This window comes from Leptonotus elevatus, chromosome 3, assembly GCF_054856555.1.
Source record: "Leptonotus elevatus isolate MCC_2025b chromosome 3, RoL_Lele_1.0, whole genome shotgun sequence".
NCBI classification, from domain to species: domain Eukaryota; kingdom Metazoa; phylum Chordata; class Actinopteri; order Syngnathiformes; family Syngnathidae; genus Leptonotus; species Leptonotus elevatus.
This window is the reverse complement of record NC_141241.1, coordinates 2724146-2742843: the sequence shown is the minus strand read 5'-3', so window position 1 is coordinate 2742843 and position 18698 is coordinate 2724146. Positions and strand designations below refer to the sequence as shown.

At 40.6% G+C, this 18698-nt stretch overlaps 3 protein-coding genes across 4 annotated transcripts in view; all 3 read right to left on the bottom strand.

Moving 5' to 3' along the window:
* Positions 1–7838, bottom strand: part of LOC147176640 (AT-rich interactive domain-containing protein 3B-like) — a 79019-nt gene extending 71181 nt beyond the window's left edge. Inside the window, exons 1-2 of one of the 2 annotated variants that reach the window (XM_086072102.1) lie at positions 7672–7838; positions 5800–6477 (exon numbers count right to left, since the gene is read on the bottom strand). In XM_086072102.1, coding sequence (XP_085928228.1) covers positions 5800–6477; positions 7672–7707 — 714 coding nt within the window. In that variant the 5' untranslated portion in view covers positions 7708–7838. Of the gene's footprint in view, positions 1–5799; positions 6508–6680; positions 7404–7671 lie in introns of those variants that run through there. The other variant, XM_086072103.1, reaches the window with a different exon arrangement.
* Positions 7839–10898: 3060 nt separating this feature from the next.
* Positions 10899–14575, bottom strand: fam219b (family with sequence similarity 219 member B). Its single transcript, XM_086071691.1, has 6 exons — positions 14201–14575; positions 13397–13505; positions 12854–12947; positions 12697–12774; positions 12531–12582; positions 10899–11662 (listed from the first exon to the last, which is right to left on the bottom strand). Exons 1-6 carry the CDS (start codon positions 14264–14266, stop codon positions 11513–11515), a joined length of 549 nt encoding a protein of 182 aa, XP_085927817.1. The 5' UTR covers positions 14267–14575; the 3' UTR covers positions 10899–11512.
* Positions 14576–15045: 470 nt separating this feature from the next.
* On the bottom strand, positions 15046–17483 carry LOC147176638 (cytochrome c oxidase subunit 5A, mitochondrial-like). The gene is made up of 5 exons (XM_086070598.1): positions 17318–17483; positions 16199–16315; positions 15964–16085; positions 15263–15385; positions 15046–15166 (listed from the first exon to the last, which is right to left on the bottom strand). Exons 1-4 carry the CDS (start codon positions 17391–17393, stop codon positions 15272–15274), a joined length of 429 nt encoding a protein of 142 aa, XP_085926724.1. The 5' UTR covers positions 17394–17483; the 3' UTR covers positions 15046–15166; positions 15263–15271.
* Between the last annotated feature and the right edge of the window lie 1215 nt (positions 17484–18698).

The window sequence follows — 18698 nt, the reverse complement described above, 5'->3', positions numbered from 1 at the left end:
GGTTGGAGGGGGGGGGGGTGTGTTTGCAGCATCTGCCTGCCTGCCTGCCCGAATCTCTCTCTGGCCTCCCAAAGACAATGACATCAAAAAAACAAAAAAAACAAAACTACACTGTCCTCCTCCCCCTACAGCAGTGCAACCTGAAACTGCCTGAAGAGATGAGCCGCCATTAAATACTGCAGAGCTGACATAATGACAGCAAAGATAAAAGAGAGGGAAGAAGAAAAAAAAACAGCCAGACCAATTCTAGTCCATCCCCCCCATCCGACCCCCGCAGGCTTGCACGGCCCCGACTAATAAAAGACATCGGACCACTGACAGGGCCAACGGCTATAACTTTACTTTGCTGTGATCTTTGACAAAAGCCAGGTCAGCTTACCAAAATAATGCAACTCGTGACAACAACAAGTATTCGTCACAAAAGCGCTTCCATTCCACAGTTGACCGTAATCGGCTTTTCTTAACTCGTTCTTGCTTGGAAAACTCAAATGACACCCACAAGAGCGCAAATACTGTCTGACAAGAGCGTTAAGTCCAAATTTATGATTTTTTTTTTTTTTTTGGACAAAAAGATTTGAAATTTTATGATGCATTCGAGGAAGGTGGGAAGTCGGAATAGTCGAACTTCATACGAGGAAGCGTGCAAGAGGGACGCCCCCTTTGAACTCAGGGGGGGGTGGGGGTGATGAACCCCGACTTCACCGACCGGTTTAAATCTGACGTCACTCGACAATGGCGGAACCCGTGAGACCGTGACTGGCAAAACATAATCGACACGATTACAAACACATTTATCTTTAATATAACATTCGAAAAACTTAACTTTACATAACACAACGTGATTTGGACGAACTATTTTCAAGTTCAGAACTACAAAATAATAGGGCTGGGTTTAAAAAATAAATAAAGGAATCGAATAATCGCTATGGAATCGATTTTTCCTTTTCGAGCATGATATTGATTCATAAAACCATGAATTGATTATTTTAATCCCTTTTTTTCCCATGAATTCATAAGAAAATAGAATTTTTAAAGACAGAACTTTTTTTGTATCTTACCGTTTTCTTGAAATGTACTGTTGACATGAATTTAAAATAATTTAATTTATAATTTAAATTATTGAATTAGAATTATGAAAATATGTTCATCTCATCCTTGCTAATGTCAATGTTTGTGTAACACTGAAGTGGTTATAACACGTGTTACTTTCATTAATAAACTAAATCATTTAAAAATCTAAATAGAGTTCCGGAGGCAGTACACGTTACTGCCTCCGGAATTTAATTTGGATTTGAATGTTTGTGGGGTTTTTATCATGTCCTTAATATTTAAGAAGACCTGATGTTCCATAATTCAGTAATATTGAATCGAATCGCAATTTTTTTTTTAATCGAATCGAACTGCACTGTTGTGAATTGAAATTGAATCGATTGAGGAAATGTGAACCGATACCCAGCCCAATAAGTGCTAATCCTCAGAGCATTAAATCTAACATTCAGCGCGGAGGGGGGGGGGGGGTGTGAAATATGCAACATGTTAAAATTTAGTCCATCTTGCAATGTTAACAAAAGTGCCGGTAAGAATGGTGACATCATCCGTATGCGTCCTTTATGAAATTTAGGGTGAAATCCCAAAGTAAAAATACAGACATTTTCCCGGCTAACAACGAAAATTTGGGATTAATTATCATGACAACAATAGACATCAAAATAAATCATGATTGATTTTGGTCATAATCGAGCAGCCCAACGTCGCACGCGTGTATTCATTTTACATACAATACGAAAAACGTGTTATACGAGTGAACCACAATCGATACTTTCTTCTTTGTGTATTTTCAACAAATCTATGTGTGTTATCTACATGTACGCACCATACTGCCCCCTTTGGAGGCAAAGGCACTCAAAACAGAAGAAGCACGCACGCACACACACGCACGCACGCACGCACACACCTCCCGGGCAAATAAAATGTGATTATCCAGTGTATAGAAGAACAGAACTCAACTCAACTTTATTTATAGGTCACTTTAAAAACAAAACAAAAAAACAAAACAACCAGTGCTGCACAAATTGAAGATAAATATGTTAAAGATAAATATTGCACGAGAGTGAAACTTGTACCATGCTGAATAAAATTTGATTTAAATAGAACACATTTTCAAATATTAGTACTGCATTGGCAAGTACTCAAATGTAAGTACTGTACTTGTACTCATAAATGATCTGGAAAAAGTGCATCCTTAGTTAGCATTTCGTCATATAAACAAGGCGGCCAGCAAAAAAATACAACAAAACAAACCGTTTCCGTTCAAAATAACCTGGCGTAAGCGTCCAGAGTAGCTTTTCAAGTTTGTGTATAATAAACACGGCGCGCTGAAAATAGAACCGTCTTCTTGGCAGAGGAACTACTACGACGACTACAGCTGTTGCTGCCGCATTCCATCGGCTGCGTCATCAAACGCTAAATTTGGAATAGGGCCGAGGGGGGAAGCACCGCTCGGGAGACATTTGCCGTTAAATATAGAGTGTAATAAAATCCAGACGTGCGATGCAAGAAGCCAAGATGCCTCCGTCTCAACTTGCCATGTGCTACTACCGCGCTACGCCGCGCCGAGCTCGGCCGCCGTCCAACGCAGGCCGTCCCGCGTTCGGCAACGTTGCGCTGACTGCTGAGGCAATATTTATCTTGAAGGGAAAGTGCACTTGGCACGCCGCCCAAATTCTGCCGAGTCGAGTCGGAGGAGGAGGAGGAGGAGGAGGAGGAGGAGGAGGAGGGCCGTGGGAAGGGCAGGAGGCGGCAGGGGGTGCGCCGAGCCTTGCTACTGTGTGCACCGCTTCCAACATTCCCACCCAAAATCCTCACGTTGACCCGGCAGCCACCCACAGCCTCCACGACCAGGACCCGAGCCAAACTCACACACACACCAAGGCGGGCGGAGTGTTCACGTTGCGCACAAGCCTGGCTCGGTGCCAGCACGCACTTAAGTGAATTTTTTTTTTTTTTTTTTTTTTTGGGCCACAAAAGCCAATTGTGGGTCAAAGCTACACGCACATGTTGGAAGCGTCTGCAAGCATGACGTCATCAAAATAGTGGCTGGGTTTTCATTGCATGTTGTAAATACTGAATGTTAACAAAAGTTGGGGGGGGGGGGGCGGTTCTAGATTTGCAACCACGCCCAAATTCAAGGCACATTCCCATGACCAAAACGCGCAATATTCTAAATATGATCCTGTATGCAAATATTAAAATATTGAGCTGACAGTCATTAAAAAAAAAAAATCTTGGGAGCTATTAAAGCATATTGTAGGGACCAAAAGATAACATTTGCATATTGACAGACATATCCATTAATAAAGGTCCACCCAGAAATCAAACCAAGGAAAATACCAGGAATAATCAGCCACAAAAAAATTCCAAATTCCATAATCAATATCCTCAACCACACCAACATTTAAGGCACATGAAAACACACATCACAAATAATATCAACATTTCCAACCAGAGATTTTTGGGAATGTTACCGCTCAAAACAATGGTGGGAAAGGTCGGGGGGGGGGGGGGGTTGATAAGAATGGCAACTGTGACAACATTTAAGGTACGTCAACATGACCGATCAAAGTGAAAAATCTTAATGGCCATCTCAAAACCTTTGCAAAAGTTTGATCCAGAGATTTAACGCCACAAAAAAATAATATGAACAAAATGTAAGGAATGTAATGCAACCAAAACAAAACTGTTGAGTAAAATTATTACACATCGACTTACTGCTACCATAACATTAAATACGATTCCTGAATGGCAACAAAAGCGCACAAATACTTACAGCAAGTGAACTCAGTCACCTTTTCTGCACCCTCACATATTTATGCCGCATTAACATGACCAACAACAACGACAACGACGACGACAAAAGAAAACGGCCTACATGTTAAAAGTGAGGCCATACGAGTCACGCCGGCCTTCATTTCATCTTTACCTCGCGACCTGCCATATAAAACCGTTGTTTGGTCTACAACATTCCTCGGGGCGGAAGATCTTTTGACATCTTGATTTTGTACGTTTGCGCGCCTCCCGGGGTGAGCTTGTGAGATTAGCCTGTGGCTAACCGTAGGGGGTTGAACTGAGAACTTAAACCAAACACCCGCTTAGGGCCGTCACTATCGAAGCTTTTTAAAAGCGATTATGCCATCGATTATTACATCGAATAATCGACCCCCACACCCGTAAGTAAAAAAAAAAAAAAAAAAATGTAATCCACTTAAGTTAACCGTAAATTGAATTGAGCGGAGATAATTACGAGGGGTGTGCCCAAAAAAAAAAAATCGCTTCTCATAAGAATCAGGATTCTCATTTAGTACGATTCAAAATCAATTTCAAATGTCCCAAAATCGATTTTATTTAAATTATTTTATACTGTACCCGGTTTGGCCACTAAGGGGCAGTATGGTTCCACGCGGTCTAATACACTGTTAAGTTGTAGCCCACATTAGAAAGTAGAAGGAAAAAGTCACAATCAAGTTATTCCAATAAAAGTTTTTTTTTTCAGCGTGGAGCCGTTCTTTTGAGTGATAAAAGACGCCGCGAGTAGCGCGCTAATTAGCATTAGCGAGTCAGACTGGAGTAGATCATTACAATTCCTTGCACCTCTATAGATTGGAGCAAAAATCATTGTCAATCAAATCATTTTGAATCAAAAATCGTTCTTAACCGAAAATCGATTCTGAATCCAATCGCAGACCCAAAAATCTTCATCGAATCGAATCGTGAGACATTCAAAGGTTCCCACCCCTAATAACTACTCTTTATTTGTTATCTTCTGTGCATATGCATTATTAAACACCAACAAAATTTGCTTATGCTAAATGATTAGCATTAGCTCACTAGCGATTATTACCAGATGTCGCGTTTGAGCCCCCCGGGGGATTTTGCCAACCTTATTGTTTTGTCCCGTTTTTTTTTTGTTTTGTTTTTTTGCCATGTTGTGTATGTCAATCACACGCTTGTCATAGAAACTCATATGATAAACCCATTCAAATGGAATTTAACTGTTCAATTCCTTCCAAATTCACATTTGTCATTCGCATGCGCATCTCATCGATAGGAGGCGATTGTATTGGTATTGACCAGAACTGGAAACTCTTTCTGCTTTTGAGTCTAAGAATCATGGGAAATGTAGTCTTACTATCCACTCCCGCTCGCCGGCCAGACAACACAAGCTGAGCTTTCAGGTGCCATATTTCCAATGTTACGATGCGTTGCAGACGCGAGTTAAAAAGGCACAGCAAGCTACCAAAAAACTGTCGGGACCGAGCAAAAAAAAAAACGTCGGATGATGTTGAGTGCATGCGCTGTTGAACTGTCAACCAAGATAGCATTTAGCATTAGCGATGACCACACATCATTGGCCATCTTTTGCGAGTAGACTACGGTCCATTCGGACCCAGAACCTCGTGTGACATGAACAGCTATCAGACTCAAAAAAGGCCAGTCCTTAATTTAAAATAAATAAATAAATAACAGGAGGGGGAATGCTTTGCAATAATCTATATTCATCAACAGTGTAATAAAGTTGACTAATGGAACTAGTCTTCAGAACCGAGCGGCAGATGCGCTTAGCACTTGTCCGTGTATGTACTTGTTCCTGATGATGTTCTGTTTTTGTATTTTGTTCCCATGTGAATTCCACCATGACCATATAAACAAGGTACGTCCATAGCATAGCATGATTTTTGGGGCCATTATGTCCGGCCGCACCCATGATGAAGACGCCCCTGACGTAAAAGGGAAGAAACTGACCTGTCTGAAGTGGTCGTCGAAGCTCCAGTCGGCCTGGCCGTTAGGCGAGGCGGCCGGGTGAGCGCCGGCGGGCGACAGGTCCTCGTCGGGCTCCTGCTTGACCCGGATGGGCGGGGACGGCGCCCTCTGCGGGGCCGACGCCGCAAAACTGCCGTAAGGTCGGGCGGGCGGCATGCGGGCGGCGCTCTGCTGCAGCGCCAGCGTCTGCTTGCGGAGGAACTCGAGGCCGCCGGCGCCGCCGCCGCCGCCTCCGCTCTCCCCGTCCTCGTCGCTGCGCTCATCGCCATCCATCATCTCGTTGTCGTCGTCGTCCTCGTCGGCCGAGTCGCGGCCCCGGTCCTCGTCGTCCTCTTTCTCAGAGTCAACACTGCTCTGATTGGTCATGCGAGGCGGCGGCGGCGGCGGCGGCGGCAGCAGCGGCGGAGGCGGCAGCGCTCCGGCCAGGCTCTTGCCCATGAAGTTGGCCCCCGACGCCCGGGCCGCCGCCAGGATGGCCTGCTGGGCGGCCACCTGTTGGGCGTACATGATGTGGGCCTCGCGCAGCTTCCTCTCCTTGCGCTCCATCTCCAACCGGGCTTGCTGCTGGCGCTGAAGTTGCTCCATCACCGCCTCCAGCTTCATCCCCCCTGTGGAGGTGCTCTGAGGAAAGGCTACACCGGGCTCCTGAGACATGCTGGGCTGCGGGCAAGGGAGCATACCATCAAATATCTTGTTATTAATGAAGGAAAGTTGATTCGCGGAGGAGGCAAATGCGCAGAGCTTTTTAGTGGCAAATGAAATGAAATTTTGAAAATCTAAATCATAAACATAGAAGTAGGATGAAATGAAAATGTCAAATGACAAATCAAAGACAATAGAGCTAAAAATCAATGGAAGGATACGTGAAGATAAGTAAGATGGATTCATGGAGAGAGAGAAAATTAACCACCACCCTGAAAACCAGAATTATTGTTGAATTATTTCAATATTAATTACATGAGCCACTCAATCGCTGTTGTACAAGTTCCATGTAGAGGAACTGTGCCCATGTGGCAAAGAGTGGAATACTCTATTCAAAGTTTTGCAAACATACATACACACACAACGAGCAGCTGTTTTTTTTTTTCACACGTTCAAACAAAAATGAGCACATGTCGTGGCGAAACTAGACGGATAGATATGAACAGCGAAACAGATTGACACACAGATAGGAAGATGTACAAATAGATTGATAGACGAGATGGATGGAGACTGACAGATACAGCAGATCGATACAATGCCCGACAAAGCCGACATCCTGCTTCAAAAGTTATGTTTTAACCACCTTAACTGACATTCCTTAACTTGCAGCACAAGTCTGGTTAATGTCCATTTTATATTTGAGACCGTTCTCGACAAAAATCCGAGACTAATGTTTTCATATGTCGACGTTAAGAGCCAATTAAAGTCGTTTAGTTTAGTAAAAAAATAAAAAATAAAAAATAAACGCAAGCTAATATGATTAAACGATTCGTATGTAGCCAAAAGTGGTTGAACGAAAGCTGACGTAAAAATGACCTCCGAGTGAAAATGGACGAGCAAACTGTCAAATAAAAATATTTCGCCTTTCCACTCTTTAGCAAACAACTCCATCGTCATCCGTGTGGGAATACGTTTTTTTTTAAATGCTTTAAGAAAAAAACAAGACTATAAAAAAAAACATTTAAATGAGCTTTGTGGCGTTTTTTTCCCGACTTTTCGCTTTTTTTTACCGCACCGACCTCGCGCGCGCTAATTCAGCAGATCGTTCAAAATGAACCTAAACCGCGACTTTTTGTTGAGTTTTTCTTGCTTATTTGTAAGAGCAAAAAAAGGGGCGAAAAGGAGCCCGGCGAGACGAGCACTAGTACTCACCATTTGCGCCTTACTACTGCCGGAGTTGTCCACCATGCCTCCCGATTGCCTGCCTCGCTGCTGGCACTCGTTCAAACTCACTTGTAAACACACGCGCACGCCAGCACACGAGTACGCGCACGTCCGGGGCGGAAGAAGAGGAGGGAGCAATGTACGCAAAACTCACACCAGCAAAAAGGCGCTAAAAGCTTTTATTTCCCCCGATTCTTGCGCCTCTTTTCGCCCAATTTGAATGGGACACAGCTTTACTTCGCCACCTTGCCGTCTTTTTTATTATCGTTATTTCCACAGCCTTTTTTTTTTTCAAACTTGTTTTCAGAGATGAAAATCAGCATACCAAACCCGAGCCAACTCACTCGTCCCCGACCCCCCTTGTCCCTATCTGACACCCCCTCGAAACACCGTGGCACAAGTACCGTCGCTCGAAGGGTGTACTTTATTGCTCACGTACAGAAATTTGCTCAGGAATGTTGTGTCGGGTGAGGGAAGACGACTGTGGACGTTCGGTGGCCGTGGCGTTCAAAGAGGCTGGGAATTTTTAAAGAAACAGGACTTCGCCACTCTTTTTCAGCTAAGATGACAAATTATTGTTTAAGTAAAACGTAACTATCCGACACTGACACTTTTATTCATCAAGAACATATATTAGCTTGTTAATCAATTATCACCCTGCTGTGTAATAATTCAAACTACTCCCAATTCCGATTTAATTATGAATGCACCATTCGCTGACAAGTAACAAAGCGATTGAGACGCACCGTAGCGCTATACTGCCCCCTGGAGGGGGGGAAAGCAATCACATGAGACAGAATGGATCTTTTATTTCATCATGTAAACAAATAAAACTGAGCAGTTGTATTACAAATACGCATTGTAAAATAACTACATTTGTCGACAAGTAGATTGCCCAGCAGTTGCATAGCATAAGTTGACTTTTGCTACCAACCACTGATGTTAAACTGAGGTGTGCCAAAAGGAGGTACTGTTGTTTACGCATTTAAATGAAGGAAGTTTTGGATCATTTTTGTTTCTGTGCGGGGGATGTCTTTTTGGGGAACATTTTTTGTGTGATGTCGCCTAGAAAATTTGGTCCAAAAAGCTGGTTGGATCCCCTATTTTGAAAAACCAAACCCAGGCTTGAAATCCTACTTGGAAATCACATTTGTTTTGACTTTGTTGTTTCTATAAGATTATTAAGTGTCACGACATCATTTGTTCCTAACTATCTAATATGCATATAATTGCAACAGTGGTAACACTTGCTTCGAAACCATTTTGGATCCGTAACTGTTGCTTGACACGAATACAATTTAAAAGATCCTCACCGACGCCGTCCATCCATCAACTTTCCCAGATGACTGGGAGAGATGTGAGTAAAAAGTAGTCAACTAAAAACGTAATCAAATTGTAAAGCAAGTGTATACCTACTTTTGGCACACCTTATATAATATCCGTTTTCGACACTGCTTGTCCTCTTAAAAACATAAAATATTTGTTCGCAGAAAGTCATTTGAAGTTGGTTTACTATGCAATTTGCCATGCTTTATCGTACGAGTGCTTTGCGTCCGATGCTGCGAGATGAGTAAACTTAACGTGCAGGTTGAAACCACTCATCAAGCAAAAAATGCTTCCTATTCCGCAAATGTACAGTACATAAATAGCAAAGTATTCGCCCTTTCTCTAATGCACACACACAAACATTTCCAACAGTTGCAATCGTAGTTTTGTCAAACAGTGTAAAAAAAAAGAAAAGAAAACAACTAAATTATAGAAACCAATTCTCGTCCTACTCCTGCTGTTCCCCATCTCTTAAAGTTATAAATAAAAAATAAATACTATAGTGCCAACGCCGCACTATTGACGTAACATTGCTTCTCAATACACCGGAAAGAAACCCCTGCATGTATATTCATTTCCAAACTAAATACTTTTATAGTGTATCATTTTATATTTCTATTCAACTTTTTACTTTTACATGCTAACGGCCGTCCCATTGTTTTCGCTACTTCCATCATTGCTTATACGGAGTCCACTTGTATGTTAAATTCTTAACAGAGGCTTACTACAAAGGTGTCTTTAGGGCCAAGCTGAAAATAAAATAAATAGGAACACTGTAAGGAAAAAAAGTTGCAATGCTATTTAAAAAATAAAATAAAAAATAATGCAACCATATGAGAATAAGGTTACAATGTTTAAAGAAGACGGAATTTTATGAAAATAAATGTGTTAATGTTAGGAGAAAAAGATTTCAAGAATAAAAAGTTCAGACTTAAAGAATTCTCGTTGGATTGAAATCATGACGTTATGAGAATAGAATTGTAATGTAATGCTACGTGAAAAAAGTTGTAAGTTTACAAGAATTAAATGCTCATGTACACGATTGAAGTTGCAAGGTGACGCGAATAAAGTTGTAACGTTACGAGAACAGTCGTAGTGTTGAAACAATGAAGTCCCAATCTTACAAAAAATAAAGTTATAGTGTTAGAAAAATATACCAGTAGTTGTAATGTTACAAGGAAAATGTAATAATGTTTCCAGAATAAAAATGGAATGTTACGCAAATAAAGTCGGAATGCTACAAGAATAAAGTCCTTATATTATATATATATATTTTTTAAACTCCTTTCTCAAAAGAATACATTTGTATTGCTGATTCATAAAAAGTTGTAATGCTACCTAAATTAAATTTACAATGTTACGAGGAATGACGTCGTAATCTTGCGACATTTAATTCCCAACGATGCAAGAATAAAATTGTAAGATTACGAGAACAGTCGTAACGTTACAAGAACAAAGTCGTGACATTACCAGAATAAAGTCAGAGCGTTATGAGAACAAAGTTGTGATGTTTTAAAATGACGTAATGTTACAAGAATAAAGTTGTGACGTTGCGAGGATAACGTCCTAACGTTAAGAGAATTTAGAGTTGTAATATTAACAGAATAAAGTTGTAATTTTGTTGTAAAATGAAGTTGTGTGCTTATTACGAATTTGTAATGTTATATAAAGTCATGTCATAACAAAAAAGTTGCCATGTCAGTCCCCCCCCCCCCCAAAAAACATTATTGAACATTTTGTATAATATTTAACTGTTTGTTTTTTCTTTTTCCTAAAACAACACTTTATAGTCATAACAAATGTCCCCCCCCCCCTTTTTTCCAGTGTGGCCCTAAAACTCCCGAGTAGATGAGTGTGTTTCACTAACAGCATCAAAATAACGAAGCCCATTCATTATTATACAAATCATCACTTTTCAGGAAACCAAAAATAAATAAAAAATAAGCATTATTACTGAGCTGTTAACATTGCATGGTCAAAGAGCGCAAACTATTTTCAACACTTTCGATTGCTGAACATTTTTGAAAAGATAACATCGCCACATGGGAACTGACCAATAGTATAACAAAAAAAAAATGCATCACTCAACCGCATACATACACTTTATGTGTACTGATATCCTATTTCAATTCATAAAGCGTATACATGTGTGAATAGGTGCCATATGAATGTAACAGCAGTCAGGTATTAACGTTGCAGATAAAACAAAGATGTCACACGTCCGCACCAGTCACTCTATTTGGAGTGCTAGCATAGTTAGACGTATACAAAAAAAAATAGAAAAATAGGTCAAGCTTTGGAGTCACAGTGGATAAGGCTTTTTTTTTTTCTTGCTTTTTTTTTTTTGCTGTCCATCTGTGCGGCCTTGCGACTCTCGTCCCCGGAGCAGGAAACAGCCGCGGTGCTGGGACGGCAAAAAAGGCATCCGAGCGCCGGCCTCCGTCCGACACGCGCTACATACAAACCTGCTTTGGCGCTTCGCCACGTTAAGAGCGGCAGCCGTTCACTGCGTGCAGCAGGACGGCGCCTCGATGCAGCAGCACACGGACGAACCCATGGCTTTGGGGGGGATCAGGTCCAAGTCCTCGTCGTCGGGAATCTCGTCCAGCCGGTAGCCGTCTTGAAGCAGCTGCCTACTCAAGTCCGGATGGATCTGGAAGGGAAAACGGCGAGGAGAGGCTTTCCTTTAATCCCGGAACCCGGAATTTTGCATGGGAAATGTGAAAATGCTGAATTTGTGGGCTTCTGAAGAAGAAGAGGCAATGTCGTTTCCCAACGCTTTTCAATGGCCGTCAATTATGCGCCTATTTTCGCTATTGGCAGGCTGCGGCAATTCATCGAAATTCAATTACAATTTCAATTAAAACACTCCACAATTACAAAATCGTTAAAAAAATATATAAATACTAATTTTAGAGTTTATACATTTGCACCTTTTTTTACATTTTAAAATAAATAATGTAATAAATTTTGCCTAATCCAAAAGGAACTTGAATAATTATAGTGTCAAATATTTTTTTTTGTCTTAATATATATATATATATATTTTACATTTAAACATTTTGTTCTATACCCCAAAAATAAATGATCGTCCTTACTACACAGTGCAACTCCAACTTCAAGTTTTTGCCAACATAAATAAATAAATATATATTATTATAAATATATATTATCATAAATTCTGTTTGGTCAAAAAAAAACTTACATAATTATAGTGTTTCATTTTTTTTTAAATTGGTCTTAATATTTTTAAATGCTTAAAAATATTCTTGTTTAATTTGTACCAAAAAAATAAATAATCATGAATTCAATTATTGGCAAAATAATCATGCTGATAATTCTTTCCGTAACCGAGCATCCCTAAATCTAGCCCAATCCTATATTCCCGTGAGTAGCGGGTGCCGACTGTATTCTAAAAAAACAAGACCAAAGACATGAGACTAAAGCGGCCATATTTGTAGCCGCCCGTAGGAAAAGGTGAAACGGGTTAGAATGTTTGTGTGTGGGAGTGAGTGACTCACCTCGGCTGAAGAGTAGCCTGAGGAGCACTGCTCAAAATCAATCTCTTCATCACTACAACGACATGCACACCAGTTGTGTTATCTTCCTGGTTTAAACGTTTGTGTGTGTTTTTGTGTGTGTGTTAATGCAAACAAACAGACCAAAGCGCATTTGTGTCTTCTTTACCTGTCTGAATCCAGCGCAATCAACGTTTCCTCTGCATGTTGACTCAAGGCCGTGTAGCCCTTGTTATACTTGACTTTTCTATCACATAGTAAAGATGAGGAGATAACGTTCTCTGCTGCGTGACATTCGACGACATGACACCAAGTCTTGTTGTTACCTTTTAGCTCCTTGTCTGGGCTGATGCGTGACCGGAGGTCCTGGTGAGAGAGACTTCTTCTTCAGAGCTTTCCTGGCGAGCTCCCTGTGTTTTTCTATGGCGTTAGCAGGAGTTAGCATACAACTACTTTCTTTTATTATTAATATATTTACATTTATTATAAATATTTACATTTAATGTGTTCATAAATTATTTTAGTAAGGAAAAAAAATTACTATTACATTCATTATGGTAACATATCTTCTGTGCAACAACACATCTGGCGTAAATAGTAAAAATAATATATATATAATATTGAGGGGGGAATTGCAATCTGCACCCTTATTGTGATCACCACAACGGAATCACTTCTTGCTAACAGATGTGTCACCCCTTTCCAAAGCATTTCACAGATTTTCACTGTGTGAATGGAACCACTTGTTTCCTCACTGACTTCATATGCTTTTCTTTTTCTTTTTTAATACAATGAATCTCTGTGTGGAGACATTGCTTGCGCGTGTCATCTGTGCTTAAAGGCTCTTGTGGACAGTAACTGCTACTCACGTAGCTTGAGGTGGATGGCTGGCACCCTGGACATGATGTACGGTCCTCTCTTCTCTGTCGGCCTGATGCCTCCATCGCCGTTTTTGGGTCTTGCGCCACTACCGGGTGCCTTGAGAGGCAAAATGGAGGGACGTCATTCACATGCATTTCCTTACACAGTCATTTTTCATCCATTTTTTATTTTTATTTTTTTTACAGCGTCTGTCTTCAGTTGGGTCACAAGTCAGGTGGAGCCTACCCAAGTTGACTTAAGGCGAGCGGAACGGATAACCAGTCAATCTTAGGGCACAACAACAAGCATTCACACTCATATTCACACTTATGCACAATTTAAAGTCAGGGTGGACAAAGTAAGAATGCTCATTTGTCTATACTGGCCTGTGATTGGTTGGCAACCAGTTGAGGAAGCAAATCTGCTCGGGCCAGCCCAATAATTGCCGAGCACTCTCTAAGGTTGAGTAAATCAACTCAGGTAGTTAAATTTTTTATTTAAGATGACATACTGTGTCTATACCTGAGCTACCTAATTGATGTACATGTATAGTTTGATAACATAATAAAAACATACCCTGTCACTGGAATAGAATCCCTCCCAACATTCTCCAATTTAAAGAGGAGATATTAATAAAAAGTTAACATGTATAATGTATAAAAATCAAATCAGGTGGTTATACAGCCGACAAAAAGTAAGGCAGCTAGCTTACTCTTCCTAGCTGTGTTTACAACTGATACGGCTGGAAAGAAGAAGAAGATTCTTCTTCTTTTTTTAGCCTGAGTAGCCTTCGTTAGCCGCGAGGGGTTTACCGTCAAACTTTGAGGCGCTTCGAGCAAGTTGTCCTTCTCCGGCTCCTCGGAGATGTCGTTCATCATCGCGGCGGCGGTTGTCACAACGTATTCCACCGCAGCACGTCCATGACCAGGCAGAGTTTGTTGGCAACACCGACCGGCAGCAGACAGACGCTCAGGCTAGGTTGCTAATGCTAGGGTTTCGGTCCACTTCCGGGTACGTTTCAAAACAAGATCTTGTCGTACGATTGAGAAGGGTTTCGTGTTATTTCTTTAGTAAAGTGGACTGCATGACATTAATTCGGATACATTTGAGTCAGAATAAAGGGGTAATTATGACAATTCACCACTTGACAGTTTCCTTCCAAATAAAAGCGCACGTTTTTGACCAGTGTGCGTTTTAAAAACATTTCCGGTAAAAGCATTTCCGGTTTTTGCCACTCTCAAGCCCAGAATAAAAAACATAACAAAAAGATAGGTTTTATGAGATATACTAGAAAAACAGGAGTCATAATAACTCCGGCTGGGCATCGTTTACAACCTCACAATTTGATTTATATTCTTTAGGTTGCGATTTCATTCAATTTGGATTCTTCAGGTTGCGATTTGAGTCAAATCAATTTAAATGTGCCAATACCAATTCAGTAATAAAAAAATACACTAATAGGAGGACATTTTACCCCATCATGTGAACATGTGGCATTTCACATCACATGTTTTTAGCAATAAATCATCCACAAATACAAATTTGCATGTAATTTCTGCATGTTACAAAAGTGAAAATTTACATTAAAGTTGTGTATAACACTGTAAAAAGTGCACGCCAACATATATTTCTTCTTTTAAAAAAAAATCACGCCAAATTCTGACAGCATTCTTTTATTCGGTCCACCATTTTTTACATAATAGGACAGCATAGGATAAATCAACACTATAGACATTTTCGACAGGAGACAATTTAGGAGAGTTCATTTCTCCAAGCACCTAAGGGGGGAAGAAAAAAAAAGAGAATGAAATAAATATTGAGTGATGATTCATTTCTAGATGATAAAATTGGATGTCTAACAAGAATTTGGTCACCTTTGCCTGTTAAATCTTGTCTATGCCGAGCTCCTCCGGCGTGGAGATGCCGAGTTCCGCCAGGGTGGGCTTCAGCTCTTGGATCAAGTATGGATAGATTTCTTTGTGAGGGCCCGCTTTGTCCTACGAAAAAAATAAGAAAAAAAGAAATCAAACACACAACACATTTTAGTTCCTATAAGATCATGGTTTCAAGTGCATCACTTGACTATCACATTATTTATAATCAGGTCTTTCAGAAAGTGAAAAACTGTTTATATTCACGACGAAACACATTTAATTGAGATAATTGCGACTAATAAGAGCTCACGTCAATCACCGTATTTCCGCAAATGCAGCAATATAATGAAATGACAAAATACCACTTTGAAAGCATGTTTAAAATAACTCATGGATGTATATTGTCTTTTCGTGTATTTTGATTAGATAACACAACATTTCAGATATAAGCAAATAATACTGCTCTTGTCATTGCATGCCTTTATTTTCTTCTTAAATATTAAACGCTCAGTCATCAACATTTGCACAATTTAGGCACCTGAAAGCAACATTTATTTATGCCGCAACCAGGATTCAACCCGGAGAAGTAGAACGACGTGATTCCTCTTGCGAGATACTCGTTTACCAGCACCGCTATCCACAATTGGCCCCCACAAGGACGGCGAGAATTCTACAAAAGGTGAAAACTGTCTAAAACTCACCTTGACAGCCTCCAGGATGCGGATGGCAGTGGCCAGGTCATTGTTTCTCCGGCACGCCCTGAGGGCCGAATCCAGGATCTTGGCCTCGGGTACCAGGTCGTACCCGATCAAAGTGTTTATGCCTTAAAAAAAAAAAAAGCACACACATCTATTGCACGCCTACTTGACATTCAGCCAGTTGACTTCTTCACCATTCCATAGTTCCGGCGTCAACTGTACATTCAATAATAACAACCTTTCTTCAGCTCCCACCCGTCGATGTCGGGCTTGCTGAAGTAGGTGATCCAGCGGGCGTCAAACTCCTCGTCCGTCTCCACTTGGGCGTGTGAGTAACATCTGGAAGCTAACGGAGCTGGAAGGCATGACAAGTGGGTTTTATTTAGAGATGCTTTACGTGGGCAGCTGTACCTTGTAGTTCTGATGTTTTGAAATTGTGTTTGCTTCCAGTAATAGCGTGCATCAACCTCTACACAACTATTAGAAATAGAGTAAATGTTTGTTTTTTTTCCTTGACAGAAATTGTGTTAAGTGCATCCTCACGGGGCGTATAAATATGCAGTATTTGGGAATGCTCAGTGCTATTGATTTCTACCAGGCTTTATTTTTTGTCAAACAAAAAAAAATGTGTGGGGTAAAAATGATTACGCTCAAGTTATGTTATTCATTTTTTGGGGGTAATTTAAGTTGCTTTTCTGGTAGTTGCTACAGGGATTGGAACTTTTGCTCCAAACTGTTTGCAACCATGTTGGTAGTGGAAGAAGTGGTCATCAGATGGGATGCAATGGAAGCTGCCATAAATTATTTTTTTCTGTATGCTGACAAATTGACTTGAATAAATAATACAGTCAATTAATTAATTGTCATCTTAGAGAGTTGACATAAATAAACCAGTAACCTGTAATATGGCACAAACGATGACTACATATACCATATAAATCAAAACTTACGTTTAAAAATAGTATAACGATCTTTTTATATCACATGTAGATTTTTTTTTTTAAATATATTTTTTCTTTTCCCCCTCCTGCGTATTATCCGCGGTTAATGACTCTCTTGAACTCACCAAACGGGTCAGCAACAAGGTCGTGACATTTGAATTAAACATGAAATTTCGCGGTTCTTTTTTAAATTAAAATGTTTTGAAAACAACCATTACTGGTAATATTTATTCTAAGCGTAATGCTTCATGAATTATAAAATATATTTCAATGTGACCCTTTGCTAGCGTTCCGTTCACGTACATTTGCTAAGCGAGCTAGCCGCCCGCACACCGGCTATTTCCTGACATATTTTAGTTTTCTCCACAGTAAGCGTTAATTGTTTAACATTGCATGTGTGAAGCGAACCCTCCTACCTGTGTGCCCGGGCCGGAACCGGGTCGCCAAGGTCCGGGCGCCCGTGGCCGAGAGCCGGAAGACGGCACGGAACATAGTAGTGAGGCGGATGCTAACTGCTAAATGTGAATGTGTTGGCAGCGATGCGAAAGGACTCTGGACGCCGGAAGAGCACGAAGTGGCGTCACGTGATTGGCGGAAATAGCCGAAGATGGGCTGACTGCTGGTCCATTGAAGCCTAATGGTGATTTCTACCACCAGGGGGCGCGCTTGATGTAAAAACAAGTTGAAATGAGACTTTTAGTTTAAACAACACTGTTAGTACAAACGACAAAGTAACCCAAATTGAAAACATGTCTAGTGACTCTGTTTAGAAAAACTAATCATGTCTTAAAACCCCACTTTAAACTGTGGGTTTGAAGCTGTGAATTGAAAACCTAACGAGTACAAACGCTATGTTGAACATTGTTCAACTCCATTCGGATGTATATCAGCCATGTTGTGTGCATTTATAAATGCGTGTGTATGTAGTAGGAGTCACAAAATGGATGTAGCGGATTAGTTGCTCTAATCCCAACCCTGTAGGCTCCGTGCGCCACACTAGACGCCCATTAGTGTAATTCCATGCTTGCACATCTCTCTCTTAATTTGTTCAAATCATTTTTCTCCTTAAATTTCGTTTTAAATGTCAAGGGGGGAAAAAATGCTTTAAACGAGTGATTAAGATAAGCTCCTTGACTTCTGACTGACCCTTTGGAAAGTCAAAGGTAATTTCTTTGAAGTAAATGAAAAGCAGTGCACCGTTAATGTCTTATTTAATCCGATTGTGAATTAATTTCACACGTTTAATTGGGTTCGTGTGACCGCGGAGGTTGCTCTTGATGAGTTATTAACATTGTTTTTCAGTTTTAATTTATATTTTAGCCGTTTTGGATTTAGTTATAGCAGTATGGCTCAATGAATAGAATTGTATTATCTGTCTCACTCTCAGAAGAAGGGCAACGGGTTTTTACATTTGCTATCTTGAAGGGAGTCTAGGACCGGTCTCAGCCGGTCGGAAGGGAGGCACAGGCTGATTATTGTTTTTCTCTAATCTGATTTATATCTATGGGAACTTGCTGATGGGAACAGAAGGGGGGATTTTCTGGTATTCACTGAGTTGTAAACAAATGTACTGTGGGCTGATGGGAGGAGACTTTTCGTATTCACCCACTTTTCAATAAATAATGATGTGCCGGAGAAGAGGACACACAATCTGAACGGAACACGATTTGAGTGTCGTCAGTTTTTGTCATCAGAAGCTTCTGTTTTAATGATACCTTTGCAAAGGGACTTCTTCACCAGGATCTCACCAGTTAATTGAACACGCAAAGAGTACAATACTTAATATTGTCTACTCTA

Excerpts from the sequence above, each read along its gene's own strand:
- fam219b (XM_086071691.1), bottom strand. The coding sequence starts at position 14,266 with ATGATGAACGACATCTCCGAGGAGCCGGAGAAGGACAACTTGCTCGAA. Across the intron at positions 13,506-14,200 it reads AAGCGCCTCAAAGTTTGACG|GCACCCGGTAGTGGCGCAAG; the intron begins GTAAACCCCTCG and ends TTGCCTCTCAAG. Across the intron at positions 12,775-12,853 it reads CCCAGACAAGGAGCTAAAAG|AAAAGTCAAGTATAACAAGG; the intron begins GTAACAACAAGA and ends ACTATGTGATAG.
- LOC147176638 (XM_086070598.1), bottom strand. The coding sequence starts at position 17,393 with ATGTTCCGTGCCGTCTTCCGGCTCTCGGCCACGGGCGCCCGGACCTTG. Across the intron at positions 16,086-16,198 it reads CGGGTGGGAGCTGAAGAAAG|GCATAAACACTTTGATCGGG; the intron begins GTTGTTATTATT and ends TTTTTTTTTAAG. Across the intron at positions 15,386-15,963 it reads GCATCCTGGAGGCTGTCAAG|GACAAAGCGGGCCCTCACAA; the intron begins GTGAGTTTTAGA and ends TTTTTTTCGTAG.